Source organism: Panulirus ornatus, chromosome 19, assembly GCF_036320965.1.
Source record: "Panulirus ornatus isolate Po-2019 chromosome 19, ASM3632096v1, whole genome shotgun sequence".
Taxonomy (NCBI): Eukaryota; Metazoa; Arthropoda; class Malacostraca; order Decapoda; family Palinuridae; genus Panulirus; species Panulirus ornatus.
The window spans coordinates 58,437,408-58,457,095 of record NC_092242.1 but is presented as its reverse complement, the minus strand read 5'-3'; the positions used below and the strand labels follow the sequence as shown (position 1 = coordinate 58,457,095).

Genomic DNA, 19,688 nt, shown 5'->3' with positions numbered 1-19,688 from the left:
ATTTCAATACACCCTCTTCTGCTCTCTCAACCACACTATAATTATTACCACACATCTATCTTACCCTTTCATTACTTAATCGATCAAACCACCTCACACCACATATACATCTCCCACTCATTTGCCCTACATCCCTGCAAAAATCGTCCAAACGCCTCTCTCTTCTCTTTCACTAACAATCTTACTATTTATCCCACCACTCACACCCTTGCTAACCTGCCCACCTCCCACCTTTCTCATGCCACAAGCATATTTTGCGCATGCTATCACTGTTTTCCTAAATACATCCCATTCCTCCCCCACTTCCCTTACGTCATTTGCACTCACCTTTTGCCATTCTGCAGTCAATCTCTCTTGGTACTTCCTCGCACAAGTCTCCTTTCGAAGCTCACGTACTATCAACACTCTCTTCACCCCAACATTCTCTCTTCTTTTCTGAAAGGCTCTATAAATCTTCACCTTCGCCTCCACAAGATGACGATCAGACATCGTTCCAGCTGCCCCTCTAAGCAACATCAGCATCCAAAAATCTCTCTTTCACGCGCACATCAATCAACAAGTAATCCAATGACGCTCTCTGGCCATCTCGTACTTACACACACACACACACACACACACACACACACACACACACACACACACATATATATATATATATATATATATATATATATATATATATATATATATATATATATATATATATATATATATATATTCATACCTGTTTGCCTTTATTTCTGTTGCCACCCCACCCCACATGAAACGGCATCGCTACCCCCTGCTTCAGCAAGGGGACGAATTACGGAAAGGTCTTAGATAATGAAAAGCTCTACATAAGAGTTATGCAAAGTACATGTCATTTTCTTATGTACATATAGCAAAACAGAGTCACACACAATCAAGGAAACTTTGGTCGATGGAACAAGATTACAGTTCCAGTCTTATAACCTTTCTACCTCAGGGTCAGTATACGGACACTTGTGGAACACGGTTTAAATTCTATTCTTTTTCTTTCACTTCATATCATTCGTCCGAGATGGCCTTTGATTGGGGCAGTATTTTGCCCTCGCCATGTTGGTCAGTATATCTCAATAGAGTCAGTGGTTAAGAAAGGTAGTGAAATGGAGATGTATTCAATTTTCCTTCGTTTGGATTGGAAATATTTGAACTGTAAAAGTCTTAAACCATCATCTTCACAAGTTTATTATATACTGTTATTTTCATCTATGGATTCACGGAGTTCAAATATGAAACTGTTCCAGATATTCCATGTTATTCACTATAAGTAGTGAAAATTCAATCAGCTGGCGCTGATTAAATTTGATATATATATATATATATATATATATATATATATATATATATATATATATATATATATATATATATATATATATATATTATAATTTTTTGCGTGGAATGCGGCGTATTAGTTTCGTGATTTGGACAACCTAGATATAATTTATTCGCAGAACTGATTTTTCTCCGTAAAAGACTCAAAACATTTCAAAAATTAAGTGAACTAAACACATTTGATGTATACCTGGTGAAGTAATTCGGCGTAAAGGATGTATTTTTCCGTGTTTCCCACATTCCCTTTCCAAAAGTACCGTTGCGCATGGCGGGCGTCACGTGTGTCCTGCCTGGCTCTCATTGGCTGATTCAAAGAAAGTAAACACAACAAGGCTGAGCGCTGCGTCTGCGTGGAAAAAGAAGTGAAAATGGATCAACAAAGGTATGTTTTCATATGTTCTCGGTAGTTTTCAGGGCGTTTATTATGATGTGGAAGTTGACGAAGCGTCCCTGAATGCATGTGAGTGAATGACATCAGATAACCGAGTTGGTTTGATTGTTGTTGCCGTAAGTTTTCTTGCTCCGAGCTGAGTGCCCAAGTTTGTGAAGTTTGTTGTGGGCTTATGTTTTCACAGTCATGGGGGGTTGAATTATTGGAATTATCGGAAAGCTAGAATGCCGAAAGCGTGAGGTATCTAGCAAGAGGTGAGAATTGTACATGAATAGTTTTCAGTAATTGATGGGAGAACACCAAATGAAATAGAACCGACTCGATAAATTGTTGAACATTAGTTATTAGTCTAGATCTTACAGACTAAGTAATCCTTAAAGTGTAAGAAATCTAAGTGAGTGGGTGCTTTCCAAACGGGGTTTAGAGCAGAGCTTTCATAATGCATTTAAATGCAAGTTAGGGTAATCAAATACGATCAGGATTTTAGACATGTAACCAGTCTTCAGTGTAATTTTTCTTTTCAGTAGGTCGTAGTACAGTATGTAGAAACTTGTAGAAATATCCCAAAACTGTAAAAATAAAATTTAGAGATGCCGCTTATATAGGTTTGTTATTTTAGTTTTTTCTTATGGAATTTGTTGCTGCAGTAAGGAATGATACAAGAGTGTGGGATTTTGATTTACAACCCGTAAAAACTACCTTTCGATTTTAATTGGTTTGTTAGTTGTAGGTTCATGCAGGAGAGGGAAAGTGGGATGAAATATTATGATATTGTAAAATGTGGACGTAGAATAATGTATACTTTTATCATTTGAAGATTGCATTTGTTGTGTAGATCTGGATATTATTATAAGTTCTTATAGATGCACAGCATCCCACCTAGTTCTTATATATCCTTTACAGTATATGGAACAGCTGCAGTGAGTGGATGAACATACTTTTCAAATACTGTATCTAAAATAAGATAAATCTTAGCTTCTAGGAAAGGTTATGTAATGTTCTTATAGATTCTTTCATGCTACCCCACTATTGCCTTATTAGATATTGTCAACTAGACCCAGTGTTTCTTTCATAGGTTCATTTTTATACCAATATTCTGCCTCAGCTTTGGCTATCTTATAGGTTTTTACTCTGTGTTGTTAGATTGGTTCTTTTTTGGTTCATGCAGTCAAGATCATGGGACTTATAGTTCTTGCCTGTGGCTGGTTTCAATTTTTGGAACTAAAGAAAATAAAAGAAATAGTTTCAAAATTTATGCCTTCAGTGCACGAACCTAATGGAACACCCTCATACTGTTCTTTCATTCGTATATTTATGCACTGATGATGTGGAGATTTTATTGCAGTGCAGTATTTGACCATATACAGTACTCACAAGTGCCAGGCGTTTGAAATTTTTATACATAAATATTTGAGGCAGCACTTGAATATACCCTTTCGTCGTGGCATTTCTAATATCTGTGCTCGTGGAGTTTTACAGAATGCTATATATTGCATGTGTTTTGCCCCTTGCATCATGCCATCAAAGCATCTTTTGAGTTCTGGTACTGGTGCTGTTAAGAAGAATAAGGCCATCACCAATAAGGTTAAGAGAGATGTGCTTAAATGTTATGAGAGGGATGTATGAATAGCTGATATTAAATGTGCCCTTGGACTCAGTGAATCTACTTTACGGGCTATTCATGATTATGCTGAGATCTAAGAGAGTGCCAAGAGTGGAACATTTATCAGTGCATCTAAGACCTTGTATTCCCGAAGTTTGATTATGGAGAGAATGGAATAAATGTTGAGCAAATGATACATTATTTGATTTACACGACCATTTTTGAGATTGTAACATACAAATTGAGAGGTCCCTGTACTTATGTTGTGCATCTATCTATCTATATCTCTGATGCCAGAGATATAGATAGCAGTAGAGTCTCCATAACTAGTGCACTCCAGTGCCGCTTCTGAGCTTTAGTGCCTCACCCTGTACAGGCCATTGGCAGAGGGGAACTTTAGCATATTGTTTGCTGATGCTTTTACCCAATGTTCTATCTGAGCACTTCTACCTAATGCTCCTATCTAATGTTCTTACCTACTTCTTTTACCTTATGCCCCTGTCTAAAGGTTCCAACCTACCTCTTTTATCTGTTGCTCCTGCCATATTGCCAAAAGGCAGGGCTGACACATAGGGCTCACTTCAGGAAAATTGAGTTACAAAGAATGAGCTGTGTGAGTTAGGTGTTGTCAAGTGTTATGTGTGACAAAGAGAGATTGTATGTTTGTGGACAGAATGCCATGTGTGGCTGAGGTAGAAAAGAAATAGCTACCAGGGTCAAAAGAGTGCAGCTTGACAACCACTGAATTGCTGGCTCACTATGCAGCCATCACTAACCCTCCTGATGCCCAGGTGGGTTGCACTTGTAATATACCTCCTGGTTAGCTACCTACCACTAGTACATATTCATACAATTAGCTTGCAAAGAGTTTTCAAACCCTGTCTAGTAAAATTATTCTGTGAATGTGACTCTCATACATTATTTGTGATATATGCTTGATTGTGTATCTTATTTTATAAGCATTTCATCTTGTAGAAGTTGATTATGTATATGTTGTAAAGCAGTTTCCTTTGTATTTCAATGTCTGGAAAGTAATACATCTGTTGACATTTCAGGTATAAGAAACGAGGACTGCAGTTCAATTCAGCTGTAGATTCACGTGCTTTGCGTGCTGTTCAGTATCAGGAAAGTAGAAAATCTCGACGGAATGATGTCATTTCTCTTCGCCGTCAGATGGATAATTTGGAGGATTCTTTGGACAAGGGTGGACCCTCTCAAAGTATGGCCATGCTTTTGCATGAAGCAGATGAAAATAGAATCAGAAAGACTCGAAAGGAACTTGGATGTAAGTGAATGAGTAAAATTTGTTATATTAGAGCTAAAAAATCAAGAAATGTTTAGCAAAGTTCTGTGTATAGTAGTAGACAAGATTGACTTTGGCATTCTGTGATTTTTCTCTCCTTGTCCTGTGGCTCTGCAAGCTTGAGATATTCTTCTGGGATTGTTGAGTAAGGGTCTTTTACCCTTATTATATGGTGGGGAGGCTTTGTTTCACTTCACTCTTATCTGTCAGTTCTCAAATCAGTGAAGCCATCGCTTGACGGACTGGGTTCATTCTCCGCCAATCATAGACTGCCACCAAGATAATGTCACCCTCTTAATGGCCTTTAGAAACATAGAGCCTTATCCATTTCCTCAGCATACTCTAAAAATGGTGTAAATTGAAAGGCCTCAGTATACTCAACTGTGTTAAGCAAGGGACTTTTGTATCATGATGGAAATTAGACTTTCAGCAACTTGTAATTTCATTAGTAAATTGGATGATGTGTGTCATGTATTTTTGAGTAAATGGCAGTCTCAGTAACCATCGACTCAAAATTTTTGGACAAGATCCCCTATGATTTTCTGTATTAAGTTTATTTTGTTTTTCTGTATTATGTTCGTACTCGTTCTTTCTGGTAAATTGCAAGTATGAATACAGTATTTTTTGTTATCTTACAAAACCTTTATTGAAATATGGTTTGTCACAATAAAAGCTCTTTGAATTGTGTATCTTATTGTGACTAGGCACATGGGATGTTGATAAGCGTTTCAAGAATTTCATACAAATTCTTTTTTTAAAAGTAAGGAACATATTCATTGAAGCAAAGCCATTAGTGACAAGTCCCAGGCATAGATTTACATGAGGTGAGCAACTCCTACTGGTGTACATTAGTGTTTCAAGTTTCTCGTCTCTATGTAAAGACTGCCCTCCGAGCTTGGGCGTTTGTCAATTTGACAGTATGCGATTTTATCTCCCAAAGGTCAGTCACCTTCCACCCATTCCAAAGAGCCCCCATTCCCATGAACTTTTTAGAGAACAAAATAGTTTTTGCTAGATTTAGTGGATCAGGCAGATGATGATGTATCTTTGGATTGTATGGAGATTGATTTAGTGGACAGTGTCTTCCAGCATTGAAAATAACCAAAATAAGGGAGCAGGTGTTCTATGCACAAGTGGAGCCAGTGTTCTCAGTTATTACCCTTGAGCTAAAACTCGTTCATTTTTTCATCTCATTTTATATTCATTTCTATTTTCCTCACTTGTTACTTGTTTCCTCACTTGTGGTTGAGAGAGCTTAAGAGGATGTGCTGAAATAGTTTGGACATATGGAGAGAATGAGGGAGGAAACATTGACATAGGGTATTTGTATCAGAAGTGGAGGGAATAAGGAGAATGGGGAGACCAAGTTGGAGATCAAAGGGTGGAAAGAAAAAGATTTGAGTGATCGGGGCCTGATCATGTAGGAGGGTGAAAGGCAGACATAGAATAGAGTGAACTGGAATGGTCACAAACAGAGGTTGATGTGCTATCAGTGGACTGCACCAGGGAATATGAAGTGTCTGAGGTAAATCATGGAAAGGTCTGTGGGGCCTTTTTGTGGATAGGGAGCTGTAGTTTTGGTGCATTGCACATGACAGCTAGAGAATGGATGTGAACGGACATTGCCTATCTTCATGTATTTCTGATGCTACCTCGCTGACTCATGGAACAGTGATCAAGTATGAAAATAGTTGATTCTGTAATCAGAACCAACTGTTTTTGTCAGTAATCCAAAATACAACCATAGGAAACAACTGATATACAGGATGGCAGTCCACATGATCATTGATATTGAACAGTTGTCAACACTCACTGCTGATGAAGCATTTTAGACTTTTGCACAGTCTCAGTAGTGATGGTTGCCTAAATGCCCTCTTACATGTTTTTCTTTATTGCAATAGAAAAGAGCAGATTTGAGCAATGTGCATTATAGGGTGTAATATGCTGTCAGTAGACTGAACTTGAGGTGTTTGAAGCAATTGGGGGAAACAATGAAAGGTCACTGGGCTCCAGGTTGTGGATAATAGATTGTGATTTCGGTGCATTATGCATGACTGCAGAATTGATGTGAGCGAATGAGGCCTTTTCTTCGTCTGTACCTGACATGACCTCACTAACATGGGAAATGGCAAATAAGTAAAAAAGAAATATTTTTAGATTACTAGGAAAAATATAATTTTGATCAAACCTGAAAGACCTGAATCTTAAGGGTGGATAAAGGGAACCATTTTCAAGAGTTGAGGGGTTAAGTATATCATAATTTGTTTTTTATTTATGCTCACTTCATTCTTTTCTGTCAGTAATATTTTATTATTGATTTTTCAGTGGAGCGTTATCAGCAACTGCTAAAGTGGAAAGAACAGAAGAGGAAAAATGTTGAAAAGGAGAAAAAGAGACGCAGACCATCATTCAAGACTGGTGTGTATCATCCAGATCCACCAAAGTATTTAGTATCTGGAGATGTGGTTAATATGGTAAGAGTTTCTTTTGTACAGCCTGTTAAATGATGATACCATATTTGTATCATTTCCAGGTATAGATCATACCACTGACTCATTCTGTTATAATTGTAGGCATAAAGCATATATTTAGATGAATTTAAGGAATTGTGGATATTACCAGAGTCTGCCTGCTAGTGAAAACTTATATTTGGGAAGGTTGTATAATTGGGAATACAGTCTTGTCGAAGCAATTCTCACTCGAAAGGAGTCTACATTTCGTGGCTGCTAGGAAATGCCTTTCTGAAGGCTCTTTACACCAAGACTCTTTCATAGACTGTGGTTCTGTAGGGATTCTGAAAGTTTTCCATGGTGACTTGTGAGGGTTTTATTGCTCCTTATGCAGGCATTATCTTTTCCATGTAAATATACTTTATTTCTATATGTTAACTATCTTTGCATTTTTATGTATTGATCTAGTTGCATACAACCTCCTCTTTACTCAAACACATCTTTAACCCATGTCAACTGTGTCAGTGAAACATGAACTTCCTTGCTGTTTTGCTTCTGGGATTTTCATTTTGAAGTCCAAAGCTGACTGATCATATGATACTAGAATCTGTTCATGACTACTTTTATACAGAAAGTTTTTCTGATACACTTTTTTACGTACCTTATTGCAACTTTTGGCATAGCAAGGCAGTGTCTAAGACAAACATTGGCCCCATTTGTACCTGTTGCTTCTTTAGCTCTATTGTATAATACACTGAAACCACCACCCACTATCGACAGCAAAGCCCCACGGACCATTCCATCATTTCTCTTGGTGCCATATGCATGGGTTCAGCTCACTTGCAGAACATGTAAACCCCCCACCTTTCATATGCCAAATATGCTAACACACTCATTCAGCTGCTCCCAAAACACTTGCCTCTCATGATTTTTCTTCTAATGGCCAGGTGCTTAAGCCAATAATCACCCATTTCTCGCCATCCACTTTCAGTTTTACCCACATCAATCAAGAGTTTACTCCCTTGCACTCTATCACAAACTCCCACAAGTTGATTTATGTCAAAAAATAGTGTAAGTGGCAACATTGATGTCAGGGATACTCAGATGAATAATGGTATATCAATGTTTTGCCAGAACCAAATCATGTTTCCATGTTTGATTATTATTGGACTTGCTACAGATTCTCTTCTGTTGTCACTAGGGGCAGTCAGTGAATCAAACTCCTGGAAAGACAACCCCTTTCAAATTCCTCCAGAGTTCCTCCAAAAAATATGGTACAACGCCTGGGGCATCACTGCAGAAGAAACCAGTGTTTCACACAGGGGTTACACCGGGTACAGCAGTGCAAAGGATACCCAGGTTCCGCACAGGGGTTACGCCTGTTACCTCAGGACAGAGGGTGTCTGGGTTTCGTACAGGTGCCACTCCCAATGAGCTACAAAAAAGAGAAAGAATTTTGGGCAGTAGCATACGCAGTAAGAATGAGCTTGGGAAGTCTGAAATGAAAGAAGAAAATTATGGAGCACGAAGAACTAGAGCATCACTGAAGAGGTCATGTAAAGCTGGTATGTTCCTTTTATTTTACATTGTTTTGAGACATTAGATAAGTTTTGACTGTACGCTTCTTGAACATTAGGTTATAGTGTTAGTTTTTTCTGCCATATCCTTCATTAGCGAGATAGTGCCAGGAACAGAAGAAGAAAGTAATTATTGGTAGTATGGTAGAGATAGTGCCAGGAACAGAAGAAGAAAGTAATTATTGGTAGTATGGTATGCCTGTTTTTTTTTTTTTTTTTTTTTCCAAATTTTACATCTTTCAGTTCCTCTTGTGCTTCTATGTTTATGCTTCTTGATGTGGTCACTTTAGAGTTCTTATTCCTTTTTTATTCAGAGAGATCATGGATTATTCTACAAAAACAGACTAATTAGAGTGCTGATATCTGCATTAGTAATAAAGTAATAGCACTTCTTTCCCCTGCTGTGTAATGGACCCAATTTGTGCAGTTTCTTTCATGCATCCATTCCTGTCGCTACCTTGCCACACAGGAAATAGTATCCCCTCCACCTTTCAGGATGACAGTGCCAGGAAAGCAGACAAAAAAAGCCACATTTGTTCATATTCAGTCTCTAGCTGTAATGAGTAATGCTCTGAAACCATAGCTCCATATCTACATTCAAGCCCACCAGACCTTTCCATGGTTTACCCCAGATGTTTCACATGGCATGATTTGGTCCATTGACAGCTCGTCGACCCTAGTATACCACATCGTTTCAGTTCACCCTGTCCCTTGCACACCTCTCACCCTCCTGTATTTTCAGGCCCTGATTGCTCAAAATCTTTTTCACTCCATCCTTCCACTTCTAATTTGATCTCTGCTTCTTGTTCCCTCCACTTCTGACACATATATCCTCTTTATCAATATTTCCTCCCTCATTCTCTCCATACATCCAAACCACTTCAACACACGCTCTCAACCATACACTTTTATTTCCACATATCTCTCTTACCCTTTTATTACTTACTTTATAAAACTCCGTCACACCACATATCGTTCTCAAACACTTCATTTCGAACACATCCACCCTCCTCCATACAACCTCATCTATAGCCCATCCCTCGCAACCATATAGTATTGGAACTACTGTTCCTTCAAACATACCCATTTTTGCTCTCTCAGATAACTTTCTCTCCTTCCACACATTTTTCATCGCTCCCAGAACTTTCAACCCCTTCCCCACCCTGTGACACTTCCGCTTCCATGGTTCCATCCGCTGCTAAGTCCACTCCCAGATATCTGAGACACTTTACTTCCTCCAATTTTTCTCCATTCAAACTTGCATCTCAAAAATGGAGTAGCTAACATTTTATATGGCTGTAGTCTAATGCAGAATTTGACATACAGTTCCTCTAGGGTAGTGGTGGAAAGGTTTTGGAGTGTAGATAGTTTATATTTTTAGTTTCAATGATGAAATGAATGAAATAGATGTAAAAGTGATGGTTACATAGGGAGTGAAGGTTCTGGGAGCATTAAGGAATGTGTGGAAAGAGGTTTTTATCTGGGTGGGTGAAAATGGATATATTTAAAGGTATAGTAGTCCCAACGATGTTGAATGGGTGCAAAGCAATGCCTATGAATGAAGATGTGCAAAGAAGGGGGATGTGTTGGGAATGAAGTGTCTGAGGAAATATGTGGTGTGAGTGGGATAGGGGATTAAGAATACTTCCCACGTATTCCCTGCGTGTTGTAGAAGGCGACTAAAAGGGGAGGGAGCGGGGGGACTGGAAATCCTCCCCTCTCGTTTTTTTTTTTTTTTTTTTTTTTTTTTCAATTTTCCAAAAGAAGGAACAGAGGGGGCCAGGTGAGGATATTCCAAAAAAGGCCCAGTCCTCTGTTCTTAACGCTACCTCGCTAACGCGGGAAATGGCGAATAGTTTAAAAGAAAAAGAAAGAAGAGTTGGTTTGAATAAGTAAGTAATAAAAGGGTAAGAGAGAGGTGTGGTAATATAAGTGTGGTTGAGAGAGCTGAAGAGGGTGTGCTGAAATGGTTTGGATGTATGGGGATGATAGGTGAAAAGAGGTTGACAAAGACTTTGTGTGTGTCAGAAGTGGAGGGGACAATGAGAAGGGGAAGACTACATTGGAGATGGAAGTATGGAGTGAGAAATATTTTGAGTGGTTGGGGCCTGAACATACTGGAGGATGAAAAGCATGAGCTAGGACATATAAAGTGGTCAGCAGAAACTATGGAAAGAAAGGTTTTTGGGGTCCGGTTGTGGGTTAAAGTCTGTTATTTTGGAGCATTACACATTCTATCTAGAGAGGGAATGTGAACGAATGCAGCCTTTCATCATCCATTCTTGGCACTACCTCGCTATTGTAGGAAAAGAAAAAGGTGTATGACCATGGTATAGCACTGAAATTAATGTATAGATTGCCCAAGGGAGAGGTGGAGAAAAGGTGGAGGTAATGCATCTGCCATTATTACAGTCTAAGGTGTCACTTAGCTACCCTCATACTGGCTGCATTGGGCAGAAACCAGGGCCACATTTAGTTGCCAAACAAATTCTTTATCACTCCTGGCACTTCCCATGTAGTCAGATGTGTATGCCTTTTGGCATGGTACTCATTTACAACCAGGGCTGAATGCTAGATTTGTAATGTAGAGAAAATGGTATCTACTGTTACCATGTCCTAAAGGAATCTAACTGGATGAGGTTATCAAAAGGGGGTCTTTGGCTTTTCATAAGTGCCCTTATTAGGAGGCACCTCTGCTGAGGTTAGGCCAAGCTTTCCTTTGTGGTTCTGGTCAAAGTACAATCCATAGGAAATTTTTTTCTCTTTTTTTTTTTTTTTGCCTTAAGGTTTTTGATAAGCACCCTCTTTGATCGTGTGCTGTATAATGCTCTGTCTGGAGGTGAGAAATGTTTTGCATAGTGTAAACCATATTTTCTACAAGAGACTGGGCCATATGAGCATCCATATATTATCCCCATTGTTCCCTTCCTCTCCATTCATTTTGAAAAGTCTTTTCATGAGTACTAACAGCAACAAACCTGAGGCATGATGGGTTAGTTGCCAATATTGACCACCTTACCACTACATTAGTAACATCAAAACCTCTTTAAGCAAGCCTTAGCCAGCCTCATAGGTACAGTGGTAGTTGAACAGGGTGAAATCATTGTTATACAACCCACTTACCCCTTTTGAGCATGTACTTTCTGTTGACTCCAGTGTACTGTAATGCCAATAAACCTGCTTTCATTGTCATCACCTATCTATGAATGATCTTAAGAGCACATCTTGTTTGGGCAATCACATTTGCAATACAGAAACCAAAATTTCACTATGGATTGCATATTATTATTGAATATCAGATTTTCACTCAGGCTTTGAGTCATTCCATTAATTTACTGGAGGTTACTGCATTGGTTAGGTTAAGATAAGTGATGTCTCACTGGTTTCTTCCATCAAGATGATGTGAAGTGAATTTGTTTCTTGGTCTTTGAACTTTAAATTTTTGAATTTGAGCTGGATAAGAACGTGTTAGTGTGTGGATTAATAGAAATTTTTGTCAGTAGCCCGATTGTAAACCAGATATGATTTTTAGATGATATGACACCAGTTTCCAATATGTTTAAGACTTATGGGAAAAAATTAAAAAGTTTAATTAAAGGAACTACAGAAAATTCAGTTAAGGGAGAGAGGTGTATGCAAGGATAAGTGTTTAGGTAATTTTAAAGACTGAGATTATATAAAAGACTGTAGGGGCTGCTGCACTTGATATTGGGAAAATGGGTCTATAGTATATTGAAAGGCATTATGTTCTGGACCACTTTGTGTTTGGGTCACATCCTACATGTGTTGGTTTTAGAAGTTGGCAGGCTGACTTTTTATCTTTTACAGCAAGTGTGGAGAATTTCTTAGAAATTTCTTTCAATGATGGTGTAAGGTATATGAAAGCTAATGTGTGGAGACTGTCCATGATTGAAATGCTTGAGAATTATTCTGCCTGCATCATTGAACTTTGAATGTGAGGAAGAATATCTGCAATAAAGATGGATGTGTAAATAAGATGCTTTTTTCAGAACGTATTGTAACTGAAACAAGAAAAGTTCTGCGTCGCACTGCTCAGAGACAGAAGTATGTTGATGCACAAGATGATCTAGGTGTAAAGCAACTACCAGCCACACCACAGCCTACTCGGGCCACTCTGCAGAGAGAAAGAAGTGCAGAAGCTCTACAGCCTTCAAAAGCAAATGTGGTATCCTCCTTTGCTCCCAGTGACTTTGATTTTAATTTTGCTGTAAGTACTTTGTCCCATCACCCATTACTCTTTCTTACATACTCTCATCCCACCTTCAAGATGCCATACACTTCTCTCGCACATGCCAGCATTGCTTTCTTTAATACTTTCCATTCCTCATTCACTCCCCTTTTGCTATTCTGCTCTCAGTCTTTCCTAGTATCTTTTTACTCAGGCCTCTTTTCCATGCTCGCTCACTTTCACCACTCTTTCTCACCTATATAATTTCTTCTTTTCTGAAAGCCTCTATAAATCCTCTCTTTGCCCCATTATGTAATGATCAGACATCCCACCAGCTGTCCCTCAGCACATTCACATCCATGAGTCTCTCTTTTGCACACCTGTCATTTAAACATACTGTAATAATGCCTCTTATTAATGTCTCTTATTTTAGACCAGGTATCCCCAATCAGCAGTCCTTTTTCAGGACAAAGCTCCACAAGCTGTTCACCATTTCCATTCACATCATTGGATAACCCTTGCTCATAGATTATGCCCTCAACTGCCACATTATCCATTTTTGCATATCAACCATTGCTGATATTCAATCTCTTGAATCAGAACTGTGTACACCCTCACTCAGCTCGTAGAATACTTGCCTTTCTTCATCATTTTTCTCTTGGCCAGGTCCATTAGCACTAAATTCACCCAGTTCTTGTAATATACTTTCATTTTTACCCAAATCAGTTTGTGTCTCACTTCATTGCACTCTCACACTTTTCCACAAATTTCTTCAGTGAAATGCTGCTCCTTCCTTAGCTCTTGCTTTTAGACTAATCCCTGACTTTATCCTTAAGACATTCCCAAACCATTCTTCCCCCTTACCCTTGAGCTTTGTTTCACTTAGGGATAGAACACCTGGGGTCCTTTTCACAAATATTGCCTATCTCTTCTTTCTCATTTTGGTGCATCCAGATACATTTAGAAACTTAAGCCTGAGCCTTTGAGGATGAGCAATCTTTGGCTGTTTCCTCTATTCTAACTCTTAGTTGCTTCTACAGTACATAGGAGATATTCTTTTTCCCATTCCTATAATCTTCATTCAGTTCTCAAAAGAAACTAGCTTTTTCCATTACCTGGCCTTAGCATGAGTTATTCATATTCACATTTTGGTGGTTTCTGCCACTACCTTGTCTTAGCATGCATTATTCATATTCTCAGTTCTGGTGGTTTCTGATCAGTTAACTTGGGTTGCAAGAAACTCTACTTCAGGTTTTATTGTCACATTATGTTATTTCTTTCTTTTCTTTCAAACTATTCGCCATTTCCTGCGTTAGCGAGGTAGCGTTAAGAACAGAGGACTGGGCCTTTGAGGGAATATCCTCACCTGGCCCCCCTTCTCTTTAAATATTTTAGCAGTAGGATAGTGTTTACCTTGTGTCATGCATAGTTCAATTTCTTTGAAACTGAGCCTGTAAGAGAATTGAATATCTTTTCAAGTCTAGATTTTCTGTTCTGTGGCAAAAGATATTTGAAAGACATGTACATGTATCAGTGATCTAACCCTTTGTATAATTTTAATGTTAACCATAATTTTTTTGCAGCTGATGTGCTAGTTGAAAGCTATGTTAGATCTCAGCTTGGGTATTTTATAGTTTAAGTTTTTAGGGGGGTTATAATTAATTGACCTGAAGTAAGTAGGTAACTTGAGTTACTGTTTATGTTTGTCCAAGCTGCCCTAACTAGGGCAGCTTAAGAAACCTTTTTCAGTTAAGCATATTCTGCTACAGTACAGAAAATATTTTCTTTGACAACTGACAATTTGTAACCTTTTCTTCTATAGATGTCAAAAGTATCAAGTACCAGTGATATCCTGCCAGATGATAACAACAGTTCTGATTCATATTCTGATACTGCTGCTGCCACCACTCAGAGACATCGTCGCTCCACCAGATTTTTCAAGAGTGCATTGGATATTGATTCATCTTATCAGACATCAAGTAATGCTGCCTCTGAGTGTGGCAAAATATCTGGTGATCTTCAGCAAGAAGTCAATTTAGAAACTGAAGATGAGGTCTCTGAAAATGAAGTCGTTATTGAAAAAAACATTTTAGAAGTTGAAAACAACATTACAACAGAGAAAGAGAGAGCTGTCATGAATAGTGAGACAAGCAAGGACGATGAAGTGCTGGAGGAATATGAAAATGACATTACAACAGAGAATGACAGAATTGTCATGAATAGTGAGTCAAGTAAGGAAGATGAGAAGGTACTTGAGGAACATGAAAATGACATTACAACAGAGAAAGACAGAATTGTCATGAATAGTGAGACAAGTAAGGAAGATGAGGAGGTACTTGAGGAATATGAAAATGACATTACAACAGAGAAAAACAGAATTGTCATGAATGGTGAGACAAGTAAGGAAGATGAGGAGGTACTTGAGGAATATGAAAATGACATTACAACAGAGAAAGACAGAATTGTCGTGAATAGTGAGACAAGTAAGGAAGATGTGGAGGTACTTGAGGAATATAAAAATGACATTACAACAGAGAAAGACAGAATTGTCATGAATAATGAGACAAGTAAGGATGATGAGGAGGTACTTGAGGAATATGAAAATGACATTACAACAGAGAAAGACAGAATTGTCATGAATAGTGAGACAAGTAAGGAAGATGAGGAGGTACTTGAGGAATATGAAAATGACATTACAACAGAGAAAGACAGAATTGTCATGAATAGTGAGACAAGTAAGGAAGATGTGGAGGTACTTGAGGAATATGAAACTGAAGAACAAGCTGTAAAAGAAGGCCTGCAGAATGAGAATAAAACTTTATGTACAAGGGTTCCTATTGATGAGGAGTCTGTTGGTGTGGAAGATTTAAACAATTATGGTAACACAAAAGCAGGGAAAGGGGACATAAATGTAGAGAAAGAAAACAAAATAGCAAAGGAGAACATGGAACTAGATGAATGCACCAACTTTGATTCAAATGTTAATGATGCACATGATAATCAAACTGTTGAGTGTAGGGCTAAGAAGGTTGCTGGATCTAAGAGGCGCAGTGATATGGCCACTCCTGCTAAAAGCTATCCCAGAAAGTCAGTTTCCTGTTGTGATGACTATTTTACTCCATCCATGTCCAGGTTGCGACCTCGCACACCATGTAGTCGTTGTACCCGACGCTCACTTTCTGTTCATTGTGATCCACCTTCTGAGGGAATTACAAGATCAAATAAAAAAGCCTCTTCTAAAAAAAGTTTTCGTCATTCGGCAAATAATACTGTAAAGCAGAGCAATATCTGTGTGGTGTTGAGTGAGGAAAATGTCCCCAAACATTCCTTATCTGAATCTGAGATTGCCAGTAAGAACATAAAAGTAGAGAATGAGGTAACTATTGGAACTGAGAATCAGATGGACAAAGGCGAAAGACTGCATTATGGTACAACAGAGGCTCAAGAACAGATTGTGACACCAATTAGAGAAGAATTGCTCATGGATACCAAATCAGAGTTGACATCAGAGCCTAGTGAGATGAAGAAATCCTCACCACTGACAGTAACTCCTAGTAAGTTTAACTTGAAGATTTATTGGATAGATGTACATATGTTATTAAGATATTTTTGTCTTTACTAAAGGGAAAAAGGAAAATATTTGATCTAAACTTTTTACTGATTTTTTTGGGTTTTGTTTTGTGTTTGGGATTAGAATTTGTTCACAATAGCTTTTATTTTTATACTTGTTCAATGTTTCCTTTGTTGGAGAGGTATTTCCAGGAAAAGGCTAAATGCAGACTCATGTTCACATCTACTCCCTAGCTGTAATGTATGATGCACCAAAACCATAGTCCCTAATCGACATCCAGGCCCCATACACCTTTCCAAAAAATGGGAGCATCTGTTAAGGGAGCAAATGGTGCAGGCAAAGATGAGGTAAAGAGATGGAGTATCTTGATGGACTTCACTTTTTTTTTTTATTTTGCATTGTCGCTGTCTCCCGCGTTTGCGAGATAGCGCAAGGAAACAGACGAAAGAAATGGCCCAACCCACCCCCCTACACATGTATATACATACACGTCCACACATGCAAATATACATACCCATACATCTCAATATACACATATATATACACACACAGACACATACATATATACCCATGCACACAATTCACACTGTCTGCCTTTATTCATTCCCATCGCCACCTTGCCACACATGGAATAACATCCCCCTCCCCCCTCGTGTGTACGAGGTAGTGCTAGGAAAAGACAACAAAGGCCCCATTCATTCACACTCAGTCTCTAGCTGTCATGCAATAATGCCCAAAACCACAGCTCCCTTTCCACATCCAGGCCCCACAGAACTTTCCATGGTTTACCCCAGACGCTTCACATGCCCTTGTTCAATCCATTGACAGCACGTCGACCCCAGTATACCACATCGATCCAATTCACTCTATTCCTTGCCCGCCTTTCACCCTCCTGCATGTTCAGGCCCCGATCACTCAAACTCTTTTTCACTCCATCTTTCCACCTCCAATTTGGTCTCCCACTTCTCCTCGTTCCCTCCATCTCTGACACATATGTCCTCTTGGTCAATCTTTCCTCACTCATTCTCTCCATGTGACCAAACCATTTCAAAACACCCTCTTCTGCTCTCTCAACCACACTCTTTTTATTACCACACATCTCTCTTACCCTATTATTACTTATTCGGTCAAACCACCTCACACCACATATTGTCCTCAAACATCTCATTTCCAGCACATCCACCCTCCTGTGCACAACTCTATCCATAGCCCACGCCTTGCAACCATATAACATCGTTGGAACCACTATTCCTTCAAACATACCCATTTTTGCTTTCTGAGATAATGTTCTCGACTCCCACATATTCTTCAACACTCCCAGAAACTTTCGCCCCCTCCCCCACCCTATGATTTACTTCTGCTTCCATGGTTCCATCCGATGCCAAATCCACTCCAAGACATCTAAAACACTTAACTCCCTCCAGTTTTTCTCCATTCAAACTTACCTTCCAGTTGACTTGTCCATCGACCCTGCTGTACCTAATAACCTTGCTCTTATTCACATTTACTCTCAGCTTTCTTCTTTCACACACTTTACCAAACTCAGTCAGCAGCTTCTGCAGTTTCTCACCTGAATCAGCCACCAGCGCTGTATCATCAGCGAACAACAACTGACTCGCTTCCCAAACTCTCTCATCCACAACAGACTTCATACTTGCCCCTCTCTCCAAAACTCTTGCATTCACCTCCCTAACAACCCCATCCATAAACAAATTGAACTGCCATGGAAACATCACACACCCCTGCTGCAAACCTACATTCACTGAGAACCAATCACTTTCCTCTCTTCCTACATGTACACATGCCTTACATCCTCGATAAAAACTTTTCACTGCTTCTAACAACTTGCCTCCCGCACCATATATTCTTAATACCTTCCACAGAGCATCTCTATCATCTCTATCAAATGCCTTCTCCAGATCCATAAATGCTACATACAAATCCATTTGCTTTTCTAAGTATTTCTCACATAGGTTCTTCAAAGCAAACAACTGATCCACACATCCTCTACCACTTCTGAAACCACATTGCTCTTCCCCAGTCTGATGCTCTGTACATGCCTTCACCCTCTCAATCAATACCCTCCCATATAATTTCCCAGGAATACTCAACAAACTTATACCTCTGTAATTTGAGCACTCACTTTTATCCCCTTTGCCTTTGGACAATGGCACTATGCAAGCATTCCGCCAATGCTCAGGCACCTCACCATGAGTCATACATCCATTAGATAACCTTACCAACCACTCAACAATACATTCACCCCCTTTTTTAATAAATTCCACTGCAATACCATCCAAACCCACCGCCTTGCTGGCTTTCATCTTCCGCAGAGCTTTTACTACCTCTTCTCTGTTTACCCAGTCATTTTCCCTAACCCTCTCACTTTGCACACCACCTCGACCAAAACACCCTATATCTGCCACTCTATCATCAAACACATTCAACAAACCTTCAAAATACTCACTCCATCTTCTCACATCACCACTACTTGTTATCACCTCCCCATTAGCCCCCTTCACTGAACTTCCCATTTGTTCCCTTGTCTTACGCACTTTATTTACCTCCTTCCAAAACATCTTTTTATTCTCCCTAAAATTTAAATACTGTCTTGCTCCAACTCTCATTTGCCCTCTTTTTCACCTCTTGCACCTTTCCCTTGACTTCCTGCCTCTTTCTTTTATACATCTCCTTGTCATTTGCATTATTTCCCTGCAAAAATCGTCCAAATGCCTCTTTCTTCTGTTTCAGTAATAATCTTACTTCTTCATCCCACCACTCACTAACCTTTCTAATCTGCCCACCTCCCATGCTTCTCATGCCACAAGCATCTTTTGCGCAAGCCATCACTGCTTCCCTAAATACATTCCATTCCTCCCCCACTCTCCTTACCTCCTTTGTTCTCACCTTTTCCCATTCTGTACTCAGTCTCTCCTGGTACTTCCTCACACAAGTCTCCTTCCTAAGTTCACTTACTCTCACCACTCTTTTCACCCCAACATTCTCTCTTCTTTTCTGAAAACCTCTACAAATTTTCACCTTTGCCTCCACAAGATAATGATCAGACATCCCTCCAGTTGCACCTCTCAGCACATTAACATCCAAAAGTCTCTCTTTCGCATGCCTATTATTTAACACGCAGTCCAATAATGCTCTCTGGCCATCTCTCCTACTTACATACGTATACTTATGTATATCTCTCTTTTTAAACCAGGTATTCCCAATCACCAGTCCTTTTTCAGCACATA

The 19,688-nt window shown here is 39.1% G+C and overlaps 1 protein-coding gene across 1 annotated transcript in view; it reads left to right on the top strand.

Moving 5' to 3' along the window:
• Positions 1-1,623: 1,623 nt before the first annotated feature.
• The window catches only part of LOC139755546 (uncharacterized), a 62,902-nt gene continuing 44,837 nt past the window's right edge, over positions 1,624-19,688 (top strand). Inside the window, exons 1-6 of the mRNA XM_071673980.1 lie at positions 1,624-1,738; positions 4,406-4,635; positions 6,979-7,127; positions 8,305-8,668; positions 12,691-12,908; positions 14,692-16,423. Coding sequence (XP_071530081.1) covers positions 1,725-1,738; positions 4,406-4,635; positions 6,979-7,127; positions 8,305-8,668; positions 12,691-12,908; positions 14,692-16,423 — 2,707 coding nt within the window. The 5' untranslated portion in view covers positions 1,624-1,724. The remainder of the gene's footprint in view (positions 1,739-4,405; positions 4,636-6,978; positions 7,128-8,304; positions 8,669-12,690; positions 12,909-14,691; positions 16,424-19,688) is intronic.